Source organism: Trichosurus vulpecula, chromosome 1 (genome assembly GCF_011100635.1).
Source record: "Trichosurus vulpecula isolate mTriVul1 chromosome 1, mTriVul1.pri, whole genome shotgun sequence".
Lineage (NCBI taxonomy): Eukaryota > Metazoa > Chordata > Mammalia > Diprotodontia > Phalangeridae > Trichosurus > Trichosurus vulpecula.
Genome location: NC_050573.1, coordinates 275,329,573 through 275,350,655, shown reverse-complemented (window position 1 = coordinate 275,350,655; position 21,083 = coordinate 275,329,573). Strand labels below are relative to the sequence as shown.

General features: G+C 35.7%; 1 protein-coding gene across 1 annotated transcript in view; it reads left to right on the top strand.

Moving 5' to 3' along the window:
* CA8 (carbonic anhydrase 8) overlaps positions 1–21,083 on the top strand; it is a 161,150-nt gene that overhangs the window by 9,009 nt on the left and 131,058 nt on the right. Inside the window, exon 3 of the mRNA XM_036765137.1 lies at positions 17,197–17,321. Coding sequence (XP_036621032.1) covers positions 17,197–17,321 — 125 coding nt within the window. The remainder of the gene's footprint in view (positions 1–17,196; positions 17,322–21,083) is intronic.

The window sequence follows — 21,083 nt, the reverse complement described above, 5'->3', positions numbered from 1 at the left end:
CACCTTATCTGGAAAATATCCAGGCTTTTTAGTAGATGCAATCTCAGTTAAGAGTCAACAGTGTGACCTAGCTATCAAAAAAACTAATGTGATGTTAAACTGCATTGAGAGGTACAGTGCCCAGGCCTGGGGAGATGAAAGTCCTGTTGTACTCTATTCTACTCAGACTGCAGCCATGCTACTATTTTCAGTTCTAGGACCCCATTTGATGGAGAACATTGATTACTTGAAGAGTATCTGTAGAGTATAGCCTTGATGGTGAATGGCCTTGAGATCATTCAAAGGAGTTTGGGGATATTCAGATTGGAAAAGAATAGACATAGGTGCAGGCATATAGATGCCTTTAATGTAGTTCATGTGGAAATAATGGTTATAATTATTTTGTTTTCATCAAGAAGGCAGAATCAGGAGCAATGAGTGGAAGTTGCATAGAGACCTTTAGGTTTACATAAAGAAAAAACTTACTAACAATTGGAATTGTTCAAAGTAAAATGGGCTGCCTCAGGAGGTAGTGGGTTCCACTTCGTTGGAAGTCTACATGCAAAGAAGAGATTATCCCCTGTTAGGAATATTATAAAACGAGTGGTTTGTTCATGCCTGGCTTACCTTTGACAGCCTATGTGACTCCTTCTGATTCTGATGTTCTGTGACATCTGTGACAAATTGTTGAAAGTATCAATGTATTTCCAGTAGATTGAATGATCTCAACAGACATGTTATCAAACTGATAATTTAGACATAGGCCATTTATTTTTTCAGACTATTTCTTGTTTTCTCTATTTTTCAAATAATTTTCCCCTTGAGTTTTTATGGTTAATAATATTAACCTCACATTTATGTAGCTCTTTGATGTTTGCAAATGACTTCCTCCAAAGCAAGCCTCTGAGGAAAGAAGTGGAAGATGTTTATCTCAGTTTATAAAAAGTAATTTTAAAAAATGCTTCTCCTTTTCCCTGCTTGCATTTTGCAACCTAAGGCAGCTGCCAGCCTTTCCTACTCTTTGTCTTGGCTCTGCCCAGAAGTACTACTGGATCTTAGAATGCTTTGTGAATCATCGGTGAAAGATTCCATTATTTTCAGTACAATTGCAGATTATGGATTTATCTGAGCTGAATTATCTCAAAATCAGAAATCCTTGAATGGTCTACATGATAACTCTCTTTAACTAGAATATTTAATTAACCAAAATGCTTTGCTTCTTGACTGGGCTACATAAGAGATGATTCATAGTGTTTATTTTGACATTTGTAAAATTTGTAAGAGTCTGAGTTCACTCTTAAACTGCTAGTGAATAATAAGATTTGTAGCCTTTCAAGAACATTTGGCATAAAAACAGGACAACATTGAGAACATTTCAAAAGCGAAGATAGGATATTTAGATACTAGTGTAGAAAGTGCTTAAAGAAACCTATAAAGGAGTTATGGACCTGGGCAAGGGAGGTGAAGAGGGCTCTAATTTTACCTGTCCTCACTCTACTAAAGATCGATGAGCTGCAATGTTTAGTTTGGGCTCCTACTTTTCAAAGCAGGATGTAAAGAAATTGGTTAGTTTATAAAACTCCTGCATTTTTTTCCATGTAATACATCTAAATGTTAGCTTTAAAAAATTGTTTAATAGCTTTATTAATTATATATCTTTGGAGATAGGGATCATGGATTTTGTAGATTGATGCTAAAGAAGATAGTAATTGGCATTTGGGCAAAGAATTCTAGGATTAAAAAAACAGTGCTCTATTGACGTCTAAGCTTTTAGTTTTATCATTAAACTAGGTAACCTCAGAAGAACTGAACTCAGACTGCCTAATCAATACCAGATTAACAATTCTTAAATGTTAGGTGTTATCCTTATGGAGGATGTGTTCCCTCTACCTCAATAATATACTTAAAGAATCCATAAATTCCTCAAGGACTTAATCTGTAAACTAATAATGTAATAAAAGAATTACATTTGTCCAAATCAAATCACCTCAATAAAGATTTATTGAATACACAGAAGTATATAGGCCTGGTCTTTGACTTCAAAGGGCTTACAATATAGTTGGGGAAATAAAATTTAAGAATGAGAAAAAAAGTAAGTAAATAGGAAGAGAATGAAATAAAGGCTCAAGACAATTAATGAACATTTAAGTGCCCATGTGAGCCAGACACTGTGCTAGGCACTTGAAATATAAAGACAAAAATGAAATAGTTTTTATATAATAGAAGGTTTTATATGTGATCAGATGATGAATGAAGAATGTAGATAATAAGTGCTCTAGGAGTTTGAAGGGAAATCATTTTAGGACCATTTCAGACTAGGGAAGCCATTATGGAGAAATCAGAAATTCATCTGGGTCTTGAAAGATGAACAGATGGAAAGGATAGGGAAGGATAGGGAAAGGCCTTATAGGTGGCTGAAATGGTGGAAGCAAAAACAGAAGTGCAAGAAAGCAAAAGACAAGTTCAGGGGACAGTGAGTAGTTTAATGTGAAGAAGAAGGGTAGGCAATGTGTGAGATTAGGTGGGAAATGTAAGTTTAGGACTGATTTATAGGTCCTTGAATGCCACACTAAGTAATTTCTTAAAGGCAAGTCTCACCAATCTAGTTTAGGCAAGCCATTTGGTCTGAGGATTAGCAATAGGTATTCATGTCAAAGTTTTGAGAAGAGAAGCCATCCCAAGGATTTATTTTTTCATTTAAAGTATATGAAGGTAATAGATTATATGAATAGGCAGCTCTTCCAAAATACTGCTCTATATTTCTTTTAGACTCCATTTAAGAGCCAGAATTTTACTCTTTCCAGACTTTTATGATCTTGAAGAAATCTACATGTTATGGGACTTTCTTGAGCTGATAGTTTCATCTTCTGATTTTCCTGGAGAACTCCAGAAGTGCAATCGGTATAGGCTGAGATGGATTCCATTTACTTTTAGTCATTGCTTCCATTCTCCACTCTGATTAGTACAAATGCCTGGACAAGTACACTGCTTAGTTATTCTGTTGCACACACTAATCACTGTCCTCCAAGGATCTTAATTTTCTTCATGTGCCACAGGATGAAATTGTGCATTTATAAATGTACATAAAATTGAAATTGATTTTATCACTGTAAAGTGATATAAAGAGGAACTTAAAGGCAAAAATAAAAAATATGGATTTTTAGGTCTGCATACTTTGAATTTCAAGTAGCAAAATAGACCAAAGCTCTCTCAAGGTTATATATTCCATCTGACTATTAGACAAACTTGTTAAGGGTAATGAATTTTTTAAATGTACTATTTGTGCAGAAGGAAGTGCTAATCAGGATAGGTCATTATGCCCTTTACTTGTAACTTATTATAGAACCTTAATTAGAAACTTTTACTTCTGGGCATTTTGTAATTCTCTGCACTAATTTTTGGGTCAGGAATTTTTTCTTTCCATAAATATATGACATACAGTGTTGCTCAGCAGTTTTACTTAAATTTAAAGGTGGTACCAGCAAATGGGTTCTTATTCCTTTTCACAGAAGATGTTCTTATAGCCGTTAATTTGCATAGTATGGTAGGATTGTATTTTTATTCAGTGCATTTTTATTCAGTATTTTATTCAGGGCATCTAGGTGGCATGGCAGATAGAATGTGGAGTCAGAATGACCTAAGTTCAAATCCAGCCTCAGACACTTCCTAACTGTGTTGCCCTGGGCAAGTCATTTAACTCTGTTTGCCTCAGTTTTCTAATCTGTAAAATGAGCTGGAGAGGGAAATGACAACCACTCCAGCATCTTTGCCAAGAAAACCCCAAATGGGGTCATAAAGAGTTGAATATGACTGAAAATTACTAAACAACAATAATAGAAAATATTTTTAAAAATGGATTCAGCACATTATTTTCTAATTTTTTTCTATAATTCAGTCACAAATATTTGTTAGTGCCTACTAAGTATTAAACGCCATGCTAGGTATTACGGGGGGATATAAAGAAGAGAAAAATATGGTCCTTGCCCTTATGCAATTTACAGTCTCCTCAGGAAGATACAAACATTATATTATACAGCTTTAATACAAGGCATAATGCTAAAGTGCAGTCAGAAGATTGAATACAAAGACATAGTAGTTGAAAGGATCATGGAATCACTTCTGCCTAGCAGAGTGGCAAAATTTTCCTGCTGATTATTGAGGGATAGTGTAAGCATTTTGATATTTCTATTTGCCAAGAAAGTTTTTGTTTGTTCATTGCAAAAAGTACATAATCCTGAGTGTCCATTCTAGTGGAGGAGGGGCTCAAACTTGGCCAATGACTTGGTACCTTGACATAAGTGAAGTGAATGTCGATACAGCTAAAAAAAACCAAGGAAGAGTATCTAATTATCTAATTTGCGTTGTCCTTTGGATGTGATTGTCAGTTCAACTCTATTATCAGTGACTGGAAAATTAGGTATAGGATCATATACCTGGGGGTATAGTGTAGAGCTATACAGCAAATTTGTTTGGGATGGTAGAGAATGTTGTGATGAGGAGGGTTGGTTGCTGGATTCGTAGAAGCCTAGGAATGCAGGCTACAAGTCTTAAGTCTCATATTGTATAAGAAAAGGAGGTGATTTCATTATCAAGGCAAAACAAACCAAGAATGAAGAAGATAGGTGAAAATTGGAGAAAGCATAGTTTCCAGGGTGAGGGCAAGGAGATATCTAGAGGAATTTAAGGTTCTAATCTCAATAATCCTTGAGGACTATATAAAGAAGAGCCTTTCTCTTCTCTGTCTCTATCTCTTTTTGTGTCTTTGTCTCTGTGTCTTCTTTTCTGTAGCTCAGTAGCACAATGGATAGAGTGTTTGGCCTGGAGTCAGGAAGACCTAAGTTCAAATCCTAACGCAGACATTTTTTTTTTTTAGCTATGTTACCCTGATAGAGTCATTCAACCTTTCTCTGTTTGTCTTAGTAAAATAGGAATCACATTAGCCCCTACCTCCCAGGGTTGTTATGAGGATTAAATAAGATAATATGTATAAAGTACTTAGTGCAGTGCCTGGCACACAGTAGGTACTTAATAAATGCTTATTCCCTTCCTACCCTTTATCCTCTCTGTCAATTCATCTTGCTGGTTAGGGAGGAGAAATCAAATAAGAGTAAGCCAATGCCCTTTACTTGGTGCTAATGACGAAGAATAAGACATAAGAATTACCTTGAGGGATGTGTACTAGTTGGGTAGATAATTTGAGGAGGGCATTCATTGCAGGTAGAGGAACAGTGTAACTATCTGGAACTTTGTGGTACATTTGAGGAACAGGAAATACTGAATTTGTTTAGGGTGTAGAATACATAAATAATGGTACATAAGGCAGCAAAAGTAGTTTGGAAACACGTTTTGGAGCTCTGGATTGCCAGGTGAGAGTGTTTGGTTAATGTTGGTGTATTAAAAATTTTTGCACAAAAGAAAGATATAAATAGCGCTATGTTTTAGGGATACTACTTTAGGTAGCAGTGAATGCTCTTCATCTTCATCTTTGCCTCTTGGAATCTCTGGTTTCTTTTAAACTCAGCTCAAGTTCCACCTTCCACATGAAATCTTACCTGCTACATCCATCTGCTAGTGTCCTCCCTCCTCAAACTACCTTGTATTAATTTTATATATGTTCTGAATGGAGATGAGGAAACTATCTGTCTATCTATCTATCTATCTATCTATCTATCTATCTATCTATCTATCTATCTTTCTACTTGTATCTTTCGTATGTGCTTATATATGTATTTGTCATCTTTCCCATTAGAATGTAAACTCCTTGAGGACAGGCAGTATTTCAATTTTGACTTTGTGTCCCTAAAACTTAGCATAGTGCCTGGTATAGAGTAGGGACTTAATAATGATTATTGGTTGATTGATTGTTCAATAAATTTCAATAGAGATTGGGTACAGAGCAGAGAAATCTCAGATTGGGAAAGAGCCTCAGAAGAAATCTAGTCTAACCTGTTCCTGAACCAGAAACCCTTCTACACCATCTCTGACAAATGACCATCAGCTTTCATTTGAAGGCCTCCATAAAGTGAACCCATTACTTCTTGAAGCAGTCCCTTACACTTTTAGACAGCTTTAGTTAGTAAGAAGTTTTCTCTTATATCAAGCCAAAATTTGCCTTCTTACAACTTTTTAAAAATAATGTTTTGTTTTCTCCCAACTGACATGTAAAAATAATTTTTAACATTCATTTTTTTTTAAATTTTGAGTTCCAAATTCTATCTTTCCCTCCCTCCCTTTTCCCCTCCCTGAGACAGTAAGCAACCTCATATAGGTTATACATGTGCAATCATGTAAAACCTTTCCATATGAATCATTTTATAGAAGGAAACTCAAACTAAAAAGAAAGAAAGAAAAAAGGAAGGAAGTGAAAAATAGAATGCTTCCATCTATATTCACATACTATTAGCTCTTTATCTGAGGCAGATAGAATTTTTCATCATGAGTCTTTTGGGGTTGTCTTGGATCATTGTATTGCTGAGAATAATCAAGTCATTTATAGATGTTTATCATACAATATTGCTGTTACTATGTACAATGTTCTGGTTCTGCTCACTTCCTGCTGTATCAGTTCATATAAACCTTTCCAAGTTTTTCTGAAATCATCCTGCTCATCATCCTTCCTACAACTTTTACTTTGTCCTGCTCATTCCTTCCAGAGCCATGCAACACAAGTGTAATCCCTCTTCCATATGACTACTTATCAAAGGTTTGGATAAAATAAAAAATGGCGTGGTTATTAAATTTGCACTCAATATAAATTTAAGAAGTATAGCAAACTTACTGAAAAATAGAGTATGGATCCCATAAGATCTCTACAAGCTAGAAAATTTAACTTGATATAATATGAATATCAGTAGGAATAAATATATATTTTAATGTGGGTTAAAAAATCAACTTAAAAAGTCTAATATGGACAGACAGGCCTAGAGAGCAACACTATCAAAAAAGTCTTTTTAAGTTCCAACTACTATTTGGATGGAAAAATATACCCTATTTTAAAAAATCTCATTATTACAGCAGTCCAATTAGGCATATCACTTGTCCACATGTAATGAAACAATTTAGCAAATTGGATGGGCTAAAAAAAATCATCATCAAACATTCATTTGACTGTTTTTATTTCAGGACAATAAGATATTCATGAATTTTGAAACTGCAAATTTCACAGTATGTATTTAAAATGACTACTCATTTATATAAATAAATTAATTTTAAATTACAAAACAATACAATATACAATTAGGCTCTGGGCATATTATTTCAAAAGGATAGAACCTTTTTCTTTTCTTTTTTTTAAATTAACCTTTATGTAGTCTCTAGATATAAAAGTAAAACTCATTTAGTTTAGCTGCTAAGCTAGAAGTATGCATTCCCCAAGCTTATCCTTACATATATGTTGTATCTATGTGGGACAAAAGTCCTACCCAATTTATTTTATAGAAATTTTGCTGCAAGCTCAAAATAAATCAACTATATGATGGCCATTAATAACAAAGAAAAAAATGATTGAAATCTTATGCTAGATTAAGTAGTCAGGACTGCTATATTCTGCCCTGTTAAGACCACATCTGGTATATTATGTTCAGGGGTAGATCCCATATTTTAAGGAATAAAGAGGAGAGTGATGACAGTGAAGGACTTTGAGACAATCCCAGATTAAGACTGTTTGAAGGAATTTGAGGACTTCAGCATGGAGAAGAGAAGATTGAGTGGATAGCTGTGTTCAAATATTTGAAGGACTTCCATGTGGAAGAAAAATTAGATTTGCTCTTTTTGGCTCTAGAGGACAAAATTAGGAGCAACAAGTAGTAAAAGTTGTAAAGAGACAGATTTAGGGTTTCTCTCTAATAGATGGAGAATCTTTTTAATAATCACAGCTACCCACAAGTGGAATGGGCTGCCTTGAGAGGTATTGGGGTCACCTTCATTAGAGGTTTTCAAGCAAAGACTTTTGTAGGCTATAGAGGGGAGTGTATTTAGATATGGGCTGAACTAGAGGACTTTTGAGGTCCCTTCCAACCTCAAGATTCTGTGATTCTGAATACATAATGAGGCATGCCTTTCATATATTTAAAGATAACACTTCTTTTTTTAAAATTTTTTTTGGAGGGGGGAAGGTAGGGCAATTGGGGTTAAGTGACTTATCCAAGGTCACACAGCTAGTAAGTATGTCAAGTGTCTGACGCCAGATTTGAACTCAGGTCCTTCTGAGTCCAGGGCTGGTGCTCTACTCACTGCACCACCTAGCTACCCCACCCTTCTTTTGGGCAAATATCTCTAGGTCCTCCAGTTGATCCTTAGATGTCATATTTTCAGTCTCTTAACCATCATTTAGCCCTTCTCAGGACATGCTCCAGTTTATCAAAGACTGGAGGCAGGGGACTAAGTTAGGAGACTTTTAATGAATCTATGCATGAGTCAGTGTAGTATGTTAGGGGTTTCAAGATTGTTCACTAACATTTTGTGGAACATAATGACATCATAACTAATGAATCAGACTGGTGGTTATCTTCTCTTCCCATTCCTTCTTAATACAGCAGCTTGCTTTGGGCTTCACTGAGAAAATTACATTCATTGTGAGCTTCCTCTCTCTCCATATTCTGTATTTCAAAATGCTTTGCCATCATTCATTTTTCTTTGCTCCAGTCTCTGAGGAAGAAGTGCATTTTCTCCTTGCTACTTGGGCCAACCTCATTAGTTGTCCCCTTAATTTTATCAACTAAACAAATTAAAATTTTAAATCAATTGAAAATTAAAAAAAATAAATCAACAAGCAGGCTAAATGGTGGGGTTACAAAAATGAAAAGGAAACTGTCTCCCCCCTCGAGGAGGTCACATTCTATTGGGGCAACATCATAGGATGATAGGATCATAGAACGAGATCTAGCAGGAAGCTCGGAGGCTATCTTGTTGAACGTCCTTATTTTACATATGAACAAGCTGAGGCCCAGGGAACTTAATTTGTTCAAGGTCATAGCTAGTAAGTATCAGAAGTGGAATTTGAACTCTTTGAATACATTCTATTTTTACATTTCTACATTTCTGTGCCACTATACAGAGTAAAAACAAAGTAATTTTGGAGGAGTAGAGGACCTGCCTTAGGTCAGGTACACACTGGCCCTAATGTAAGTGCTCAATCTGGAAACTTAGGTCAATAGTGAAAGCAGCAATAATAATGATAAACATTTTTTTTTTTACTAAACATAAATAAACACTAAGAAAAGATATATAAATAGACATTTAGAAAGGATATACAGGTGCAGCTCTCCAGGTCTCAGGTCACTAGATTCTTTTAGGTCAATAAGAATAAAATAAGAACAATAACCCATGTGGTAATAAAGTTTGTCGAATTCAAAGAGCAAGGGAACTGCTCTCCTTTCTTGATATCATTTTATGTAAGACTTTCCCTCAAAGTGGGCCTTCCTGACCTGTTCCAGGTTTCCATAACTAAATGCTTTATACATATGCTTAATCATTAAGGCTTGTAAAGTAATTAGCCATGAAGACAAGACCGTGGCACTTGAGTGAACTTTGAAGGGAGCTCCAGGGATCTGAAGAGGTGAAGATGAGGAAGGGGTGCATTATAATCACAGGGGAAAAGTCATGGAGATTTGAGATGATCATTCAGCAAGTCGTTCAAAACACATTTATTAAGTACATCCTATGTGCCAGGCACTGTGCTTATCCCTGAGGAAACAAAGAAATGTAGGTGGAATGTTGTGTATATAGAACAGCAAGAGATTGGATGACTTTTTGTTGGGAAGATTACAGAAGAGATTTCTATTCAGATACAGGTTGGGCTAGACTACTTCTGAGGTTCCTTCCAACTCTGAGATTTTAGGCAATTATCATTCATGACCATCACATATCGTCGAATGAGACAGAAGATCACTTGACTGTTAGTCTATCAACCCATTCACAGTAGGGAAATGAACATGTAACAAGCATTTACCTAGTACCTCATAAAATGTTAGATTTTCTTTTCTTCTTTTCTTTCTTTTTCTTTTTCTTTGTGTGGCTTGAACTACTGGATATGAGTGTGATCTAACTCTTCCAGTGAAATTAGAAAACACTGCTGAGGTTGGTGCCCTTCCACATCTCTACTCAATCTAGATTAAGGCCAAATTTAACATCTCCCCTTTGGGGAGCATGGTCTCCCTTTTGGATTCCTCTTTCCCTCTTCTGGTTTCCTAGTAGGGTTTCCTCTGATTTAAAAAAAAATACCTCATTTCCAATTTAAATCTATGTGCCAATCTTTCCTCTGGTTTTGGATTTTAAATCTTATCTTTAATTGTGGAATAAAAGACTTCCCTCTGGCAAGAAATCCAAAGTCTAAGTGGCAATTGAGGGATTTATTTTTTGAGGGCAGATGGATCCCTCTAATGGGACCCCTGAAATCTTGCTAATAGGCAGCTCCTCCTCCTCCTCTTCTTTCTTTTCCTTTTCCTCCTCCTCATTTTTAAAATGTTAACATTTTTTAAAAAATGGAACTTAACAAAAAGCAAATAAAATGAGAATTTCCATATATAATAGAACAGGAGGGAATTGTGTCTGAAACTGAGAATTTCTATTGTGTAGAACTTGTTTTCCTTTCTAAGCATATAATAAATTCAACATGTAACTTTCAAAGCTGTCCTGTTTGTCTGTGATTCCTTTGGCTAACTTTTTTTTCAACCCTCTCCAGAAGGGTCATGGTGAACTGACCTGCATCTGGACCATCAATATCCCTCTGAACATTTGTATGGTAGAGGACCGGAAAAAAAATCCCATCCTTTCTTCATTCTATTTTCTCCAGGCACAATGTGGTGAATGTGACTATAGTTCCCATGTTTTCCCTTACATAGCAACCATGCTGTGTTACCTAGGGAGAATTTTTATTGCTTTGCTTTAAAGATGTGCATACATGCTCTTCTGTTAGTACCCAGTTGGAATACAACAAATGGTTGCCTTGGTAGCATCCCCCAGTTCCTTAAGTATAATGCTGAACAGACTAAAGAATAGAGTTAGAAAGGGACTGTTCCCTGTCTTCTCCCAAACTTGGATGGAAGAATTAAGTTCACTCTGTGTATAATGTTTTTTTGTTTTCTTTAAGGTCAAGTTTTGAGGGCTGTGTGATTAACAAGAGACTATGGGACAATGGTAGAATATTTTAAAAATCTGAATATCTAAAATCAGAAGCCCCTAAAATCCACGGAACTGGGATGTGTACAAAGAATGTATAGAATGATTTGATTCTATACTAAGCTTTTGAATACCCATATCTTTGTAGCTTAGTTCATTTAATACATTATCTAGTATTGATTATACTAGGAGTTGTCCTTACTGATAATGAGGACTAAGGGAATCCTAGTTCTCCAGTTCAAACTTGAGAGTTCACGAATTATTGTCACAAATGGTCTAAATGACATTTCATTTTGTTTAATTTTTGATTCCCATACTACCATCTTAGAACCATATAATGTTGTGAGGCCTTGACAATGACATTGGGCACCATGCCATCATTTCTTTCTGTCAGTGCTTTTCTGAGCTGATGCTTTAGTTATATTAAGTTGTCAGTACACATTTATCCCCAAGATAAACTATCTGCTTCTAACTTCTCCAGGTCCAAAGGCTAATTATTAGTATTCTATTATTATGTATTTATTTGAAAAGATCAAGGTCTTTTCACAACCATAGTAAAGAACATTCTGCAGGTATTTCAATTTTCCAAAATACTATATACATCAAAAATCTTCCTTTTGAGAATTATAGTTAGAGCTAGTCACTGCTACTTCCTGAGTGGCAAGGATTAGTTTTCTGCCAAGGTAGGTCTCTCATTCTTCAGTTCCAGGGTCAGCAAGGTGAATGTTGTTATAATAAAAATAAGGACTGGCATTCTGTAAGTTTTTCAAAGTGCTTTACATATATTAACTCATTTGATCCTCACAACTCTGTGAGGTAGGTGTTATTATTGTCCCCATGCTATAAATCACGAAACTGAAGCTGAGAGAGGTTGATTTGTCAGTCAGCTAGTAGTATACACCTGAGGCAGGATTCAAACTCAAGTCTTCTTGACTCCAAGTCCTACCTGACTTGTAATTCTCAAGAGATTCTTGTCATTCTCAAACAATAAGCTGTGTCACATATTTCTTAGATACTACAAATTTAGAATTGGGTTGATATAGAAAAAAGGGACCTCTAATTGATAAACACTTATTTTGATGGAGTTAGATGGATAATTTGTAATGAATTTAGAATAGTTCTATTGTATTAGACCACTGGGCTTGGAATCAGGAAGTCTCATCTTCATGAGTTCAAATCCAGATTCAGATACTTACTAGTTGTATGACCCTGGGCAAGTCACTTGACATTGTTTGCTTCAGTTGCTCATCCATAAAATGAGTTGGAGAAGGAAAATGGCAAACCACTCTAGTATCTTTGCCAATAAAGCCCCCAAAATGGGATCATGAAGAGTCAGACACAACCAAAATGACTCAACAACAAATTAGACCAAATGAAGAGGCAACATGAAATAGTGGACACAGAGCCAGTTTCAGCCCCAGAAAGATGTTGGTTCAAGTTCTGCCACTGACACATCCTGGATGAGTGATCATATTCAAGGTACTTTATCACTCATTGCACTAGGACACTCTCTTAAGGTGTATATTGTAGAGTAGTTGCTAATCTGAGTATGACATTTGATTTTAATTTTACTAAGCAGATGAAAGATATAAGGAGGACAGATGATAAATTATATATGGCATTTTTACTTAAATGAATGTCAAAAAGCCTCTCATTTAATATTTTCACATGGAAACCGGTGTAATTATCTTTTAAAGTCTTTTTATCCATCTATCCATCCATCCATCTATCTATCTGTCTGTCTATCTATCTATCTATGAATTGCTATAGTGATGAAGGCTACATTTTGGAATGGCCTATATTTAAGTTAGTAGAATTCTAAATTAGTTGTTATCTTTTGAAGAAATCCATAGTATGTATGTAGTTCAAAAGAATTTTTTTCATTTAAAAATTTTTAATTTTATTATGAAATTAAACACTAAAATAAGAGCATTTCTATATACAGAGCAAAAAACAAAAAGAGGCCTATATATGAAACTGAATCTTTCTTTCATATTGCTTTTTAAAAAAGTAATACAATGTTTTCACACATTGTTTTCAAAACCATCCTCCTTTGCTGCCTTTTGAACTTCTTTTCATTTAAAAAATGTTTCAGTGGCCCTGGTTTTTTTGTTTATATCATTTGTTCTAATCTCCCTGTCTTCCCCTACCTTCTCCCAATTGAGAAGAGAAAAAAAGAATCCTGTGTAAAAAAAAAGTTATGCTACATCCAAAAATGTATGTCTTTTCATACTTTTAGTCTATTTCCAATCTCTGTCAGGAGATGGATAACATGCTGCATTATGGGTCTTCTGAAGATACGGTTGGTCATTGCATTCATCATTGTTCTTTGGTTTTTCAAAGTCTTTGTCTTCACAGTGCTGTTCTTATATAAAATGTTCTGGTTCTGCTCATTTCACTCTGCTTCAGTTCCTACTACATAGATTTTCTAAAATCATCTGTTATTCCTTACTATGCAATTATATTCCACTGCACTTACATATCACAATTTGTTCAGATATTTCCCTCTGATGGGCACCTCCTTGCTTGCTACTTCTTTTTTCTTTCCTTACTCCTTTTAATCTCCTTTTCAGGGACAAAGGGCTTATTTTGCTTTCAGGCTATTTCCTTTCCTTGGTACAGTTTTTCCTCTTAATTCCCTCCCACCCCTTCTACCTCAACCCTACCCACCCATCCTTGCTTGTTTTCTGTTGAGCTCTATGTACTTCTACAACAACCTGTCTGTGTTCAATTCTTCTTTGTCCATTTCAGATAAAGTGAAATTCATGGAATGCCTGTTCTCCCTCTGGCCCTTTTCCCCCATGTTTATAGATTTTTCTCATACTTCTGAATTATGAGAAATAATCATTTTCACTCCCTTCTTCCTCCTTTCTACACTAGTATATTCTTCCTTTCACCCTCTCCTCTCTTTCTCCTCTTAAAACAGTCAAAATAGAACCAATCTACCCCCACAGATCCTTTGACAACAATTAAGTTTCTGAAGGTACTTGTTTCTTCTTTCCCTGTTAGAATGTTAGCACTGCACCATCCCTCAATTCCTTTCAATTGTTCAAATAAATTTATCTTTGTTTCTCTGGACTCTTGTGTTTGTATTTAACATCATCTACTCAGCTCTAATTTTTTAATCAGAAATGGTTGAAAATGCTCTATCCCATTAAAAATCCATGTTTTCTCCCTGTAGGATTATACTCAGTTTTCAAAGCAAAGTTAAACTTGTTTTTTAAGCTTATATCTTTGACCTTTTTGAAATAATGTTTTCTAAGTTCTACTCTCACTTATGAAACTGTAAGCTCTTGTGTGATCCTGTCTGTGGTTTCATGGTACTTGAATTACTTTTTTTCTGGGTGCTTGCAGTATTTTTTCTTTGATGTGGGAGTTTTGGATTTTGGCTTATGATCTTCCTGGGATATTTCTATTTGTGGTTTCTTTTAGGATGTGTTTGGGGTATTCTTTCTATCTTTGCTTTGCTTTCTGACTCTAATAAGTTTGAATAGTTTTCATTTAGGATTTCTTGAAATGTAGTGCTTAGAATTTTTAAAAAATCATTTCAGGCATTCCAATGATTCTTAAATTATCTTTCCTTGATTTCAATTCCATGTTAGCTGTTTTTATGGGCTATCTTACATGTTCTCCTATTTCTCTATCTTGATTTAGTTCCAATATTTCTTGTTATTTCATGGAGCAATTAGTTTCTGTTATGTCTATTCTGGCTTTTAGGTAGTCTGTTATTTGGGTGATGTTTACCACATTTTCTTTTAAGTTATTTATACTTCTTCCAATTTTCCTCTCCAGAGCTTTTATTTATTTATTTTTTGACCTCAATTTCTTCTAGGTAATAGTATAATCTTGGTGAAAAATCTATGTTTTCCTTTGAGTCCTAATTATAGCCATTGTGGAGTTACTCCTTTTGGAACTCTTTGGATTTATAATTTAAAAAAAATGCTGCTTCGGGTTACTCATCTCTCCAGCTTTAGTTCCTAAATTAAGGTTTTGTGCCAGGGCCAGGTGCTATCCCTTCCTGAGATTTTTTTTTTTTTTGGAGGCAGAATCTGCCTTGGTTATTCTCACTTTGGATCCTTTGAATTCTTGTGCTGACCTTTACCTCATGGATTACCTGAGATGACTGAGCACTGGGTTCTGCTGGGTTGCTGCTGTTTCCCATGAAATTCTAAGGTCTGTAGCTTGGACCTTTCTGACAACCCTGGGGAATTTTTACCTTTTTGAGTCTCATGGAAATCTTTGCTCTTGCTACCTACAGATACAGAACTCTGCAAGTTATTAATTTCTCTGGTCTATCTCTGGTTATTGTGATATGCTGGTGGCTTGTTTGCTTTTGATGGTCCTGGCTTTACAGATTGCCTTCATTCTTATAGGTTCTGGACTTGTGGATGACTTTTTGTACTTTTCTGGGGTGGAAGAAGTTACTGTCTGAATTCCTCACTGGATTTCTTGATTACTATTTGGCTTATTTCAAGTTTTTTTTTGCTGGAGTAGGTATTTGGGAGTTGAGCAGTTTGCCTGTATTGAGGTAGCCATCTTGACTAGAAATGGAACTCTATATTTCAATGGAAAGTGTTTTGAATATTGACCTGGCATATTGAAAGGCAGCATGGAATAGTTTATAACCAGGAAGATCTAGGCTCACATCCTGCCTTTGATACACATTTAGGCTCTGGGCAATTCTTGGACTCTATAAGTTGTAGAGAATATGCTAACTTGCATTGGTAGAGAGAGTTTCTTAGTGTTACACCAGTGTAATCACAGGTATGGTCTCCATCCCCTTTCACCTACTCCCCTATCTCTTATCCCATATCCCCTATGCTCTTTTTCCGATTCCCTATCCTCTATTGACCTGTTATATACCCTCAGCCTTCCTTGTGTTAAATTCTGGTGCTAGGTAGAATATTTCAGTGTTTTATCTAGAAGCGATTATTTCCCCCTTGACTATATATTGTTGAAAGGGTTCCTATAATCATGTCCAAGTGTGATTTCTATCTTTTCCCTTGACTTTTTAATGTTTACTAGATGAAAATAGTGTTCACTTTAAAGTCACTTTTGCTAGAGCACTTCTGGCCTATTAAGCATACTTAAATATTTTATTTTGACTAAGAATCGTAAGTCTAGAGTTGGAAGGGAACTTAAAATAGCTCATTTTATAGATGTGGAAACTGAAGCCCAAAGAAGTTAATGGCTTAGCCAAGGTTACAAAAGTAGTTAGTGACAGAACTGGGTTTAGAACCCAGGACTTGGGACTTCAAGTTCATTGTTCTTTTCTCTCTTGTCATCCTTGAATCTTGTTAGATAAAGAGATAGATAAATTATTTATTAATTATTCAGTCTGTGCCAGGCCCTATGCTAAGTGCTGGGAATACAAATATAAGCTGGCAAATTTCTTGCCCTCAAGGAACTTATATTCCACTAGGGGAAGACAACTCATAAAGGGGAGCTGGAAAGTGGGGAGCACATGTTGTGGAGAGAGGGGAAGTGGTTGGAGGCCTGAGCCTTGAAAAGACCAGGGGAAGAGCTCACCTGTTTGAGTTGAGGGACCCAGGGATGAAGTCAATATCACTTGTGGGGCAGATTGGAGGAGGCTTGTTTTAGAGGAGGCTGAGAATTGATGTAAAGTCTTGGACCCTGGTAAAATGAAAAAAAAAAATTAATTGCTTATTCACAAGGAATTTGAATTTTTGATCTGCTGAATCTGTATACAAGCCTCTTAGACATAGCCAATTTTTTTGTTGTTCAATCGTTTCAGTCATATTTTGTGACCCCATTTGTGGTTTTCTTGGCAAAGTTACTGGAGTGGTTTTACAGCTAATAAGTGTCTGAGGCCAGATTTGAATTCAGAAAGATGCGTCTTCCTAACTTCAGGTCTGGCATTCTATTCTTTGCACCACCGAGCTGCCCCACAGCCAACTTTAGAATCATCATATAATGTCTAACTGCTTTACCCTGGCCATATGAATTTAATGAACAGAAGCACACTAGAACTGTTTTGTGTAAAATGTCTCTTATGTTGATAACGTTGTACTGAGAAATACACATACTTGGGGAAAAATATAATAACTAAAGAAAATGTGTGTTGTTTTTTCCCCCCAGTCCTCACTGGAGGACCACTGCCTCAAGGGCATGAATTTGAACTATATGAAGTCCGATTTCACTGGGGGAGAGAAAACCAGCGTGGTTCTGAACATACCGTTAACTTCAAAGCTTTCCCCATGGAGGTAAGAATGACATTGCATTCAACAAAGCACTTGTTACTACAAAGTGTTAAGTAATTTACTGAAAAGAGTTTACTTTGAAAGAGTCTTCTAATCAGTCTTATATTTTCTTCATTTATGTTAAAATAAAAAGTACTCTTCTGAAATGTGAGCTTGGGAAAGAAAATGGCTCTTCGCATTTACAGTAATGGGTTTTGAGTATGCTCAGTCTTGCATGAATAATTGGTCATAAAGTTAACCTGCAGCACTATTAACTTTTGTCTTAATATTATTAGTGTTCTAAAATTTCTGCTACTTCAGCAAATCCTGTGAGTCACTTTGTTCTAACAAACTCTGAGTAAATGATGAGCTGAAAACAAATAGCTACTAGAAGTCTCTCTGTAGTCATTAAAAGTCTAGTTTAAATCTGTTTAAAATTGGTATTCTTGATTTTAATCACCTCAGGCCATTAAAATGAGAGGATATTCTGTATATTGTGGTTTTCAGGGAGCTGTCTCATGAACGGAGACAAGGCTTCACAGAAATACCAGGAGCTCATTTATGTCTTCCTTATGGACCTACTATTTGAGATAGCTCATAGAAGGGATAAGTGTGTATGTGTGTGTGTGTGTGTGTGTGTGTGTGTGTATTGCAAAGGATGAGTGGATTTAGAAGTAGAGGATTTGAGGTGCTTCCAATCATCTTCTCCAAATTATAAGCTTGTCTGATTAAATATTAAATTACTCATGGCTGGCCTGTTGTAGAATTTATTACTGGAAAGTACCGAAGTGCATAATTTTATTAAAATGATGTGTATTTTATGATTTAGAGTAGAGGTAGACAGGCAATTTAAAAGATTACTTTAATTCCTATGCTTTTTTTCAGAAGTCCTTTGGAAGCTTAAGACTTTTCTTCCACTTAAAATAAAACAACACTATAAGTATGTCCAGGAGTCACAGGGATACAAGCCAAACTACACTCCTTAGTTCTATGTTTGTTGTGCCTAAGCATAGGAGATGCTCAAATGTTACAATGTGACCTTTCTTCAAAAGATTGCTGTGGTGATTGAAAATATATACTGAGAACTTTTTAAGCAGGGTCTGGATAAACTCACAGATACATATCAGAGTCCAAATTGAAATTTGAAATATGTCCTCAATTTCCATACTCTCAAATTCAGTTTTTATTTATTCAGTTTAAAAAAATTTATATAATATTTTATTTTTAATAACAAGGACAATACTAAAGCGAGACATAAACTTTAATTGGGTATTATATAATCTAAGCTCTGGCAGTATGATATAGTAGATAGTGTCGGACCTGGAGTCAGGAAGACCAGGATTCAAATCCTGCCTCTGACACTTAGAAGCTATATGATTATGATTAAATCATTTAATATCTCTGAGCCTCAGTTTTGGGGATTGGACCAGAAGACTTCTGAGGTCTCTTCTAGGTCTAAACCTACAATCCTGTGATTATTAGAAGGATAATACCATATGAAAATAATATGAGATGGTCATCTGTACTCAGTGGCTTGTGGGAAAATATTTTAGTTTCCTTCTTTAATAGCCTCATATATTAGAGGCGTCTTCATTGTTCCATTTTTCACAATAACCTGCTATTTTCTGTGCTTGAAGGGTCTTGAAATAACTAGAAATATATTTTCAGCTACCACCACCTTTTAGAAGCAGGTCCTAATCATCTCCCATGCATGGATCTTATTAGCTTAGAACTCAGGGAGAGAGGTATAGCCATTCTGCCAACAACTCTTTTGGGGAAGGATGTTGGATATCTAGGAGAAGGGTTTGAGATATTTAGAGGTGTGGAGATGGAGATGGGGGAAAACCTAACCAAAAAAGAGGTGAGTAATGTAGGAACTGTAGGATGAACAAATTGAACAGTAGAAACTCTATAATGTGGTATATATCAGAAGTGTCAGATATACAGTCCATAGGTTGCTTGCAACCCACAATGCTCCTGAGTGTGGCCTGAAGCAGATTAAAATATAATTGGGAAATATTTAACAAAATAAGTAAAAATATAATAAAACATAGATAGTATTAATATATGTTTTTTTTAAAAGCCAATATGTGTCCCACAGTCATCCTTATGTATGGTTTAGTGGCTCCTGTTTCTATTTGAATTTGTTACCACTGGTATGTATTTGCTTTCCGGTGACCTTTATCAATTGTGAAGAGATTTTCCTGTGTGCCTCCTCACTGAATAGCACAAGCATTTATTAAGGGCCAACTGTGCTAGTCATTGTGCTTTACAAATATTATCTCATTTGATCTTCACAATTACCCTCTGAGGTAGGTGCTATTACTCCCATATTACAGTTGTGGAAATTGAGTCAGATAGAAGTAAATTTACTTGCCCAGGATCATATAGCTAGTAAGTGTCTGAGGCCAGGTTTGAACTCAGTCTTCCTGAGTGTTTTATACACTACACCATTGGCTGCCTCTAATATTGAAGACTGTTGACTTCTGTGTTCTAAGATATAGAGTAAAAAGTGGGAGAAATTGGGCATGTATCAGCTTCTGGATGGAACAAATCTCTTTGACTTTCCCTGTGACACAGAAAACTTTATTCAACAACCTGTGCTCACCACAGAGTAGAATTTTTACTCCAGATATTCAGATGTATTTGGTCCTTTGCTGTTATTTTGCATTTCTAGTCCGATGAACATAGTTAATATGGTCTGTTTTCAGTGAAAATTAAAGTCTGGTACTGAAATTATCTTTCTGTAGAAATGTTTATACTTTAAATAATGGAATTACTGATCACCTTTTCCCAAAGCACGTGATGCACAGCATCTTCTCTTTCCTTTTATTCCTCCCTAGTAGTACCTTAGAGGAAATACTGTTATTCATGACTCACTATGTATTGATCATTCTATATTAAGGACCTAAGTGCTAAAGGTATGTGCAGTTGGGAAGAGGAATCACCAAATCAGGGAAGTTTTCTGGAGTTAGTTTTAAACTGGGATTTTAAGAAAGAGAAAGGCATGGCATCATGTAAAGGGCTTGACAGATGGAAGGAATGGTATTTGCAATGATACAGAAATGGTTATGAGTGTAGGAAAGATCAAAGGGATCTTTTGTTCACTGATCTTCGGTACCTCTGAGTTCTAGATTAACCTCATTAACTTCCTCTGGAAGTTGATCTGAGTTTTGCTTGAACTTTCTGGGATGATTGTAGGTCTTTTCCAGGCATGATTTGCTCTCCAGGCACAGTCATAGAGCCTCAGGTTGTCACAAACATAGCAGTGAAATAGTTATAGATGATGAGGTTCAGCTTTGAGATGGCATATTGATGTTGTAAATTTATCACTAGATATTGTACAACTTATGAAACTGTATCTTAATAGATTAAACTCTTAGGGATAGCTTAACTCTTTGTTCAGTACAGATCTTTTAAAACTGTTGGTGTTCATTAACACAGTAGCATATTGTATAGTGGATCTGACTTCCTTGTTCTGCTCGTAAGGCAGAATATGTTTTAAAGGTAACTTTTCCCTGAGAGAGGCTCGGCCATATTATAGTCCAGACCCTTATCTATGTTTACACTATATTCAAGGAGTTATTGTTATTTTATGTCCTAATAGGGCTTGTTGATATGGTATGCCAGCTGTTTGTGAAAAGTCAGGTGTACTGGGTAAATAGAAGAACTAGAGATTATCAGAGTTATTTAATGTTGGAGATCATCAAGGTTACCTGCTCGTTTTACAGATGAGGAAACTGAGGCTCTCTGTGAAGTTTTCTCCAATTGTGAAGTATCCTGTTT